This window comes from Lissotriton helveticus, chromosome 2_1 (genome assembly GCF_964261635.1).
Source record: "Lissotriton helveticus chromosome 2_1, aLisHel1.1, whole genome shotgun sequence".
Classification (NCBI taxonomy): domain Eukaryota; kingdom Metazoa; phylum Chordata; class Amphibia; order Caudata; family Salamandridae; genus Lissotriton; species Lissotriton helveticus.
In genome coordinates, this window is record NC_136059.1 from 1127560473 (window position 1) to 1127572538 (window position 12066).

Sequence of the window (12066 nt, forward strand, 5' to 3'; positions counted from 1 at the left end):
TGTACTGGCCAATCTGTTGGCTTCTGTAACCTACGAGCTCTAACTATAAAGAGATGTCCATGGGGTGTTCATATTGAAACAGCTGTCCTACATATTTGCCAGAGGACTCCATTCTTTTTATTATTCTTAAAGAAAACACAGGCGCGTGGAAATTGACATTATGAATGATTGGATCCAGTTTATCAGCACAACAGCTTACGCATGGCACCCTGCACATAAGACGTAAGGAATTAACAAACAAATGCACATGTGTCCACCTATCTGGCGAAATGTTGACAAACTAACTGACAGAAAAGCGATTTATTCAAAACTAATGATAGACAAAGCTATGAGGACAACTGATGAGGAAACTACATGATTAATTCTTCAAATGAATAGGTCTTGAGTTCCTAATTCCCTGCTTCCAATACTCGATTTACTGGAAACTATCACAAAGCTGCAATAGATCCTAGATCTGAAGAAAGTGAACATCAATTCAGAACTCACCAGTGAAGCACATACAGAAATGGGATAAAGAGGCACAGTGTCAAGCCTTTATGATACCTTCATTGATCACTGATTCTCTCTGCTTAATGCCCCAGCTCTCGATGTACGGTGGGAAACCTGTATCTTATCGAAATTCATGAATGAAGGCTGCAACAAACTCCTTTCACAACATGAAAAGTGACTAAGGGAAGCATGCCTGAAAAGTAACTATTTTAAAATACCACACACAAGGCATTGGTCACCAGCTCACATACATGCCTAATTAACATCTCAGTACGTATTATCTAGGACTGCCAAACTGACTCAGCAATTGGTCAAAAGTATAGCCTTAGATGTAAACATGTTTGGAGGTTTCTGAACCTCTTAGTGTTAAACTTTAATGCTGCATGACAGAAGTATTTTTTTAATGGTGTGTTCTACCACACTAGACTATGTTTTGGCTACATTACTGCAGTGGCAAAGTTAGACATCCTAGGATACTGGAAAATACAACTATACACACAAGAGATATAGCTATGTAACATGCACAGAATGGCTCTCCATAGGTTTTACAAACTAAATGATAATGTACCAAAATCTGAGGCATTTGGGGGAGATTCCTCAGCACATCTTGCAATTCACTGCTAACTCTATTTGCTTTTGGCCTAAAGGAAGTGAGATAAATGGAAGTATGAATGATCATATAATGTCATTGCATTGATTCTCATCATTGATGATGCCTTATCTATCACCAAGTACCGATCGCTATTGTGGTAGGGGCTACCTTTTTTACCTACCTCACTTTCCTTTATATTGAAGAGGGAAGTATTGCTATTGTGATACAGTACTCTGTAATATTGTTTATTTATTTATTCTGAGAAACATACATATACTAGCCATTGGCTTTACCGCTTTACACGGACGCATGTTACTGTTTATAGAATAGGGAGAGGAAAGAGATTCCATGTATCAATCTGTAAAACGAAGCCTGCATCTTTGAGCAGTATTTTGTATCTCAATAAAAACAAATGTTTCAAAAAAGAAACCACAGAACGAGAAGAAGCAGGCTAACACTAAAATAGCCTTCACAGTGTAGTGAAGGGAAAAAATCTCTGGCAAGCAACATTCGCCTGAAATGAAACAAGATGCACGATGGCCAAAGGACACTTCTCACACAGCTGTACTGGTCCAGTAATGAGTTTTAGCAGCCAAACTTATTCCATACTTAATTTACGACGGTGCAGATTTGGTAGCCAACAGGCTGCTTTATGTTCTAAAGGTATCAACCGCCATTGAGCGGATTCAGAGAGCCCAGACCCTTCTGGATTATCCAGAGGATGTGGGCGATGGCCCTAAACTTTCTTGATCTGCAGCACTTACTATGAAGGTTCAAACCTACTGCAAATAGTCTTCAGGTTTCCAGCAGCATCAGTACATAATATTGCAATGAGTTGAGTCAAGGAAAACAACATGCTAATTGTGAAAAGGATCTAAAAAATTATTGTTCACACCAGCAAGCCAAACTTCATCCGCACTTTCATCAAATGAATAATCAATACTTAAGGATATTCATCAGTTCAGAGTTTATTCAACCTCATGGGGCTCAGTGATGACAAAGAAAGGGGATTCTTAATTTAACACATACCTATACTTCGGTTGTGGGTTCTCTTCATCTTCTGGTGGAGGCTCTGGGGGCATGACAAACACGGTATGCTCACTCTTCTGTGACTCATCCAACTCTATCAGCCTCATGTCTTCCACAAACTCTGCATCAACCTTGCATCAAAACCAAAACAAAAGCTAATATTAAAGTACATTATAATTAGATTCTGCCAGTCAACACAATATTTTATTTCACCAAAACCGTTCCCCTTTGGAGCCTTGATCACTAGCAACAACTGATACACTCTTCCGCTACTGAAGTCTTACCAGTGTTTAGCCTTAGAATCGTGGCAATCCCTAAGTTTAGTGTAAAACGTACTGGATATCTCTACTATAGAGAAATAAAAAAAACGCAAATTAAGATAATCCAGAAAGCAAAAAACTATTTAATAGCAAGGCTAAAAGCTATTTATTGAAGTTGGGATCATTTCTAGAGTGCAGCCTACACCACTAAGGGTATACATTTGTGGGCTATTGAAAACTGGTATGAAGAAAATTAGTTCTGAAGAATGGTAAAAAAACTACAGTGAAAGTGATTTTTTCGGGATGGGCAGCCAGTGAAGAAAGCTCAGCGTAGAAGATTCATAGTCCCTGAATTTAAGACAACTGCACTCAAGCGACAGCACTGTGCATGGGCATTAATTTAAGTAACGTATACTGGTAATGAAGTACCAACTGTTTGGACCGCTCATCCTGAAAATAGCAGTGCCCATGACAGCTTGGAACATGTGTGGCAAGCTGAAATAGAGGAAATGTCCTGATCCTTCTCAGAGGACAGTCACAACTACTTACAATCACAATCCCCAAATTCATGTCTTTTGTAACTGGTGTCAAGAGATTCTCAGCCGTGCAGAGATATCAGAACGCCAAACATAGCCTTCTTTCGTGATTCTTGTTTCCTGTTAATTAAATGAATACTGCATTCCAAATCATAATTGCCTTAAGCCAGTCATGACCCAACCAATTGCAATGTTATATCTCAACACTGGTCGAGAAAAGGCTTACATCTGTCTGGTGTCATACATCAGAATCTGGTATCAGCATCGATTAGCAAGGGCCTGGCGCAGGCCTTGGAATTCAATTCCTGTAGCAGAGTTAGTTTGGTGCCTGGAGTGGGTCCTAAAGGGTTAGATGGTGCAGAAGCCAGAGACACTTACAGTCACCTAACTGGAGGACCCTGCAGTTCTTTATGCCTTGAAGGGAAAACAGTCGGCAGCGCACAAAAAATCTGTAGTAAAGCCTACCTGAAGCATCAAACTACTGCTGCATTGCTGATGGCCCGAGGAAGTTTGTAAGAACAGGTATCTGCTGAGGAATCTGCTCCGGCACCGGACCCTAGAGTGAAACAGGCTGTATCCAAAGATAAGGCACAATGACATCAGAGTCAGAGTGGGGGAAGGGGTTGAGTCTGGTTTTACTTTTTTGTTTGGACTTACTGGAGGACATCAACCATTAAGTACACCTCTTGCTGTAATGGACTAAGGAATGAAATAAAGACTGTGTCCTCTCCTTGGAGCACGATGTATACGAGGTCCACGACTCATGTTCGGCGACATACAGTCTCACTTCAGTCCTGCATTCTCCTTCAGGTGAATGAGGGTGCAATTGTCATATGGCTGATTCGTAGACGGAGACCAGACACCAGATGAACAAGTTACTTCCCTTCAGTAATACCTTATCTGGTGGAAACTATCTAGCTGCGGATTCCTTACCTTAGGGTATTCCTCAGGTGTCAGACTAGTTCTGGACATTTTTCAGCAATCCCTTGAGTGCCAGTAGGTGGTGGTCTGCTCTGTGTTGCATCGTCCGTGCTAGAAGTGATTTGTGTGGTGTCTATATAGGTGCCACCCCAGTGTTTTGACCTTGGTTGACTTTTTCCACACCAAAAGCCCGGAGCCAAGCCAAAGAGGTAGCAACTAGTGTGCCAAGTGGGGTCCTGCAGTATCTCTGTAGTCGAGATGTACAAACAGTACGAAGAATGGGAAGGATGGGATAGTCTGGAAGGAATTCATAGCTAGAAATAATCTCTACCATATAAGGCTTTAGCAAAGATAAGTAACTTGTTCATCCAATAGAGACTTCTAGCTGCAGATTCCGTACCTTAGAAGAGATACCAAAGAAGTCTCTCCCAGGAGATGGGTTTGCGGACTATTCACACAAAAAAGTCCTGGAGTACGTAGCCATCTCAGAGCTTCATGGTGCCAGCTAGCACCAAGCAGTTGTACTCCTGGGGAAGTTTCCAGATCCAGTCTGGTGCATGGAGAGTAATCTAAGTTGAGGAATCTGCAGTTAGAAGTATCCGTCGGACCAAGCATGCTCGAATTCCAACACTTTTACTGCAGTCTTGCAGCAAGAGTAAAAGCAACAACAAACAAGGAGGAGCTAAACAAAACTTCAGAAAGACTAACAGTTGAGATATCGAACATTGGCTGTTCACAAAGGGATGACTCATATGAAGACACATCTGCTGGACAAGAAAGGACGCTTGAAATCCACTCAATGCAAAATCGATAATCTAATAACCAGAATGCAACAATTAAAAGACATTGGACAAGCAGCAAGGATGACTGGATGTGGCCTATATATGAATCTCAGAGGTTGAAAACAACCTATCCACCTCTAAAGAGATAATGTTATGAATGTAGTTGGTTATTGTGCTCATTAAAGCAAGAACAACCATGTGGAGGCCACGTTTTGGGACAATAAACAATGATTTGGAAGCTGGAGCAGTTGGCCAAATGGCTACTGAAGGAGCGGCTTGTCAGAACTTTTTTTTCCAGACAATTTTGCAGTTTAGAACGTGCAGATTATTAGTCCCAAGGCTTCCGCCAACAGCACCCTCTAGGCCAATACCTGCAACGTTCTAAAACTATTGAGGAAGAGATCTAGCTCTTTGCTTAGCTAGGGGAAAGAGATCTTTGAAATATCAAGGTAGCTCCCTTGCACTATACCATAACTTAACATCAAGAATACAAGACAACAGACGTACACTTGTGGAGGTCACGAGATTGATACAATCCCATGGTAAACGTCTGATGTTCTATTTGGTTAGACTCAACCCATGCTAATAGGAACTGTATTTCTTTACTTAAGTTCCGGAGGCACCGAAATCCATCAAGAACATGACTGGCAGAAATAGAAAGACTGCAGCATCTTAGAAGATGAAGTACCTCAGCTTTGGAAGACATTGGAAATTACATGCCATATAGCATGGCTCATGTATGTAGAAGGACTGCGCTACTGATTGATGGATAGTTGAGAAATATCAGGGTATGACAGAAGCTATTACACACGTTCAAATGCTAGGTCACTAAACTGTTGTGTACAAACTGAGCTGACTGGCGGCCTTGAGACAGCTATACCGGAAACTAGGTAAAGTCGCAATATAGGCAGTGAGTGGAGGGCACCATTCATTCCCCTGTACAGTAGCTTGGTCAATAGGGGTGCAGCAGCGGGTGTATCACCTCCAAGAAAAATTGTGACTGCTTGGTTGGTGTATGGGAAATAAACCAGCCATTTATTATATTTTTTTTGCATCAAGAAGCATACTTTTAAAGGTGGTCACAGGTTGGCTTTCAACTGATTGAAAAAAACTACTGTTAATTTCTACTTCATTACATTTATGCTTACAATTGTCTGTCTACAAACTTTATGTATTTTGTTCATCGAGGTCTCAAGTACGGCAAAACATATATCAGTTTGAAGAATTAGGATACTCTGTAATCCTATATTACATTATGTGATGATTTGAAAACACATCCTTTAATGACACCCATGCTGGAATCAAGGTGAAGGAGATATAGGGGAGGGCATCTGAAAATACTGCTAACCCAAACTGATGTGAAAATCATATATGCTACCTTTCAAAAGTTTAGAAATATATTACCACTAAGGGAATAACAAATGAGACAGTGCCACTCAATGTTTGAGAGAAACGGAGGTTCATATTTTAAGCAATGTATAAAACAACTCAAGACGCAAAATAAAAGCTAACAATATGGTATTTTGGTTTTCCACTTTTGTATATAATCCCTGCTTGAGAAGCAATGTGTTTATCTGCAGTGCTATGTGTGACATCGGTAGATCTAATGCATTACTGGCATACATTGCACATAATCTTCACTCATACATTTATTTATTTGTTCTTTTAGGAGTGTCATCCTGAAAAATGCGCATTCCTTTCAGTGTATAGCCTGTTATGCTTCCGTTTTAATTTGAAAGCATTTTTTACTGCACGCTTCACGTTTCAAGGTGAAGTAGAGCGCTTTATAGGAATTTTTTTTTGCAGAATAGGCATCTCAACTATGATATGCTGTACATAGAATAGTGCGGTTTGTACAAATCCCTAGGCACAAGTGAGTCACACACCAATGTGCCATGTTACCCATATATTTAGCAAAATGCACCACAGGAACCCATGTTTTCATAAATATTTCTAGGAAACAGTCCACATTCAAATTGGGAGCAGTATAGCTCACCTGCTACAGGTAATCACTCAGCATAAGGTATTTCTCAAAATCCCTGTTTTAATGAACTGTTAGTAACAGTCCGCACCCTCACTCTGAATATTTTTCAAGCACTACTGCCCCGAATTTGCAGCACCATAGAGCTGCGCTGACAATGGTAGTGGCATTACTATGGGAAGGGAATGCAATGAAAGATTTCAGTGTCACTGCGGTGGGGCAGTAGTTGAGTTGTGTTTCTTTTCTAACCGCTTTATGCCACTGTGCGAAAGAAAGGTGCAGATAACAGAAAATAAGTGTAGCTCCTTTCTTCATGGCCAGTTAATAGTTATTCAAGACGGGTACCGTGCCCAAAAATAAGAAACTAAAATATTATTATGTAATGAAACAAACCTCAAAGTAAGGCAAGTGCTGGCCTATGCTGACAGACATAGAGCAGACATAGTGCTCCTACAGGAGACCCACATAAGTAAAGTGGTTTGCCCTTAAGTGCGACCCAACAGCTACTATTACCCAAAAGCACCTATTACTGGGATGTTTGCACACTGTTTCGACGCCCTACCGATTGTAAGCTGAAATCAATTAAGGCTGGTCCCAAAGTTTAATGTTATAAGGCGATCTTTTTGTTCTAGTCACCATTGTCAATAATATGGCTCCAATGTTGACTCTCGGGAGTTCTTTGATAACAAGTGATATCTCTGATGGTTGATGGGAGCCATTGATGTAATATGGGACGGTGATTTTAAAGTGGCACTGGATTGAATATTAGACAGGTCAAACTCTGAAGCTGGACTCATGAGCACGAGCGACCAAGGTACTCATTCGGAGTGATGGCATGCCAGAAATAGTTCCTACATGGACAGTGAAAACGAGACCAAGCAGGCGTTTTCTTTTTACTCAAATGTACATGACTCGATGTTGCATATAGGTGACTGGGCAATGTCTAAAAATGTGCCCCATTGCACTACAAAGGTGAACTATTTATCTTATACGCTGTCTGACCATGGCCTGATGTTGATTCCATTGTTGGAACTCCCAGACCCAGTATTCAAGGTTGAGTTGCGGAGCACAATTGTACATTTTTCTAACACAAACGCTGTGTCAGTGTCTAGACTAGCCCAAATCTTTAAAACGTTCAAGGTTCAGACAAAGAGGGGAATGTGGACATTTTTGTAGACCAAGCAGGAGGGGAAAAGTTGAGAGATTCGGCTTGACTCTGGTGTAATTGCTGCATGGACGGGACGGACCAGAGACAGTTTCAGCAGCCCAAGATGTAACCGGGCCAGTGGAACGAGAGCATGCTGGTATCTTTGCAGCCTTTACAATTAATTTCTTGAATCAACAATTCCAATTCAATGCCAAAAACAGCAACCATTGCGTGTTAATCTGAATAAAGTTAGGTTATCTATCTGCTTCTATCTAGGTCACAGAAATGTTGGTAGTCAGAGCCAATAGCCGGGAGTAAGGCCCGTAACGCAGATTACTTCACATCGGAGTTTAATAAGAAATACAGAGATGTGCTGGCCCCTTATCTCTTAACAAAAGCCCGGAGCAGTGTTGGGGAATGGATCTTGCCAGGGACAAAGAGGGATGCAATTATTAAGGTTCAGGCAAAGCCTGGAAAGCATACTATGCTTTGTCAATCATATCACCCATTCTAGAAGGGGATGTGAAAAATCTTTCCAAAGTGACTGCCAATAGGCCGACTCCTCTGATTAAGAAAAATGTGGCCCCTAAACCATGTATCTGTGAAAAGGTCATGGTACACAATCTGCGCACGCAGTGTGCTTTGCTCCACTAATTCAGCCCTGAGCGTCAGTTTTTTAAGAAGCTTAAAAGCCATTTGATGTGTTTGAATGGCGGTGACAGCTAAATTGAAGTCACAAGGATTAACATAATTACTGCGCAAACCTATCACTTTGCCATTACCAAGCTAACTGACAAGGTCAATATTAATGGCCTAATGTCAGACTACATCGTGATACGAGGTACCTAGCAGGGATGTTTACTTGTCTCCACAGCTCTTTGCCATCAAGATGAAGCTTTTGGTGTGCTGGACTCCGAAACATCATTTGCTGGGAAAGGCAGACTTCCTATATCTATATAATGATGTACTTCTCTATGGAGAAGAACCATGCAATTAACTTAAGTTTGATAATTGGAGAGTTAAGATTCAGCAGTTTTGTGGACATCTCAATAAATAGAGAAATCATAAACCTTTCCTCGGATGCCAGCTATGACGCCTTCGGGTCTGGAATATTCATCCTGAAGGCTTTTGGCCTGGGCATCAAAACTCAGACAGGGGAACATGATCATCAGAGAGAACTATGGGTCAACAATGCATAAGAGACACTCTAGATAGACTGCTCGATCACTTTGCCTAGGATAGTAGAACAGCATTAAGATGAACACTTGCCATAAAAAAATATATATGTTTGGAGAAAATCCAATTGCCTTGACAAGTAAAATTTCTCATACATTAAGGTTGTTGTTAATGATTAATGTGGGGGCATGGAAGCAGCTCACTGTGAAGTGGGACATAGTGACCATTGTGAGAGGGGATGACTAACAGTTCCAGACACAGAGGCCACCCAAATTCCCTTGGCTATATTTTGGAAGGAATGGTTTCTTACCTGCAATCCTAGTTCTATCTCAGGGGAAACTCTATTGTAATCAAGCAGTGAATAGTTCAGTCCACAAGCGGGGAATGCGGAGTAGTGTTTTTAAAGTCACATTTTCTTTGCATTAATTCAGAAAGGCTAAAAGGCACATGTGACACAAGGGCACATTTTTTGCAGCCTTAGAACAGGCTAGATTGATAATTATATGGAATGACTTTTAAAATTAGAAGAAAGAAGGCTTAAATCTTTAAAAGTCACTAGAAATAACAATAAAGTGACCTTTTAAAAACATCTGTCACAAAACCGTATTGCTTCCTTTTAAGGTAAGAGATAGGGGAATATATGGCTATGTAGCTGCATAGGTTGCAGTATTGAAAACACAAATATGACACTATGCCCTGAAGGGCCCTTAACCTCCAATGTCTCATCATGTCCTGCATGCTTCAGTCTACTTATTTCTTTTTTACATTGGAATTAGAGGTACAGAGTTAAAATAATTGTATTTCTTGCCTTGGGGAGAAGGGAAGGCTGCTTATTATTTTAGAGGAGATTCCCGTGAAAGAGAACTAGGATTGCAGGTAAGAAACCAATCCATGCCTATCAGGGGATCTCCATTGATGATCATAAGCCCTAAATAGATAAGCTGGCTCCTCCCCAATAATTCTACAAGGGAAGAGATAAAAGGGAATAGTATAGGTAAGCGTACAGATTCCTCAGAGAGGCTTGCCCGACTTTGATATCTGTCCTCGCATCCTAATCAAGACAATAGTGCCTTGTAAAGGGCTGAACCGATCTCCAATTTGCAACTACGCAAATCTCAGCAATTGGGATGTTTCTAAGTAATGCAGCAGTGGCTGTTTTAACTCTGGTAGAATGGGCTCTAGGTCTTCCGGGCAGGGTTTTGTTGGCTGTCTGGTAACAAAGGATTAAGCAGAAGACAATTCATCATGAAAAGGATTGTTTCGAAGTGGCAAATACTGTTAAAAAAAGAACCATGATTCACAAAATGTAGCTTTGACTTCCTTAAAGATTTTGTCCTATCTAGATAAAATGTCAGCATACTCCAATTAGAATATGGAGAGGTCTCTCTGCAGGAGAAGAGAGATTCAAAATAAATAAAGAAATAATTTGATTTACATGAAAATCTGAGATAACTTTAAGGAAACATCAGGATGGGTCTTCAGCACCATCCTTTGCTATGCAATATTGTGTAAGGTTCATCAGAACATAGGGCATGTATCTTGTTAACTCTACAAACAGAAGTTATGGTGACCAAGAAGGAAGCCTTTCTATGATAGGTGCTGGAGAGAGGCCTTTTGAATTGGTTCGAAGGGAGGACCTATAACGCAAGAAAGGACAATATTTAACTCGCATGGAGGGGAAGGTCTCCTGAGAGGAGGATATATCTTAATGCCCTCCAGAAAATCCTCAACCACAGGTATTCTTGAAAAGGAGATTTGTGAAAGTTATATGGTGAATCTGGCCTCTGTATTTCAAAGACAGTTCGGTTTGCATGGCAGCCTACTGTATGGATGCTCTGAGAGGTGAAGGAGATCCATGAACCACCACTGTTGGGACCACTCCAAAGCAATGAGAATCATTCTGTCATTCAAGTGTGACAGCTTGATGATCACTGCAGGCAGCAGCATAACTGGAGGAAAAGCGTAGGGAGTATCTAGTTGGTAAAACCTTGAGGCGAAGCTAGAGCCTTTCTAGTTTCCTCCGCATGCGAAAAGGATATAGTTGAGGAAAACCTCAGTCGCAAAAGATGTTGCAAAGTAATTAAAGGTTCTGCCGAGAGTGTCTGTCTGAGCATTCTGCATTCCTGCTAGATGGATCTCTGTAGTCCTAGATATTAGACATCTCCAGATTGTTTGAGCTTCCAGGGACAGATGTCTGGATCTCAATCCTCCCTGCTTGTTCAGATAATGGATGGTTGTTGTACTGACCATGTGAACAGGGAGAATTCATCCTGAATGACAAGAGAAAAGCCTTTAGGGCAAGATGTACTGCCCTCAGCTCCAGATAGTTGTTCTGGTAAGAATGTTCCTTTTGAGACAACATGCCTTGTAGTTTTGAATGGTTCATATGAGCACCGCAACCTGTAAGAGAGGCATACATCACTATGGTTCTTATGGTTCACATGCAGACCTAGTTGATTGAGAGTGATAACATCTAGATGATAATGTTGACATGCTTGTTGGTAGGACGATGCCTTGATGAGCCAATCGTCTAGGTAGGGACAGACTAAAATTGAGATTTTTCTGAGGTGGGCTGCTACAACCGACATACATTTCGAGAAAGTCTTTTGCAGATTTGAGACTGAAAGGAAGGACCTTGTATTGGATGGTCCCTTCCTCAGGTCAACCTCAGGAACTTGATGTTTCATGGCTATCAGGGTATGAAACTAGGCATCTTGCATATCTATTGAACATAACCAATCCCCCTGATGGAGTAGAGGATTGATTTGATTAAGAGCCAACACTTAATTGTTCTTTGCAAACCCACTTGTTTGCTTTCTTGAGCTCTAAAATGGGCCTGTTTTTGGTCCTATTTTTTTTAACCAGGAAGTAACGAAAATAAGCTTCAATTGCTTTCAGATGAGAGGGGGGGGCAATTTTCCAATGTGTGTTTCTGCAAGAGGATGGAGACTTCTTGTAGCAGTTTTTACCATTGGAAAAGGGATTGTTTCTTCAGTGGAATGGAAGGTGGAGGACACTTGAATCTGAGACCATATCAATGTTCTACAATATTCAGAACCCAGTTGTCAGTGATTATGTTTTACCACTCTTGTAGCTAAGGTGCTTCCACCTACTGGAGTGGATAACTCAGGAGGGAGAAGAGAAGGCTCATTG

General features: G+C 41.0%; 1 protein-coding gene across 1 annotated transcript in view; it reads right to left on the bottom strand.

Moving 5' to 3' along the window:
- Positions 1–12066, bottom strand: part of DENND4C (DENN domain containing 4C) — a 1285018-nt gene that overhangs the window by 725237 nt on the left and 547715 nt on the right. Inside the window, exon 16 of the mRNA XM_078675962.1 lies at positions 2111–2241. Coding sequence (XP_078532088.1) covers positions 2111–2241 — 131 coding nt within the window. The remainder of the gene's footprint in view (positions 1–2110; positions 2242–12066) is intronic.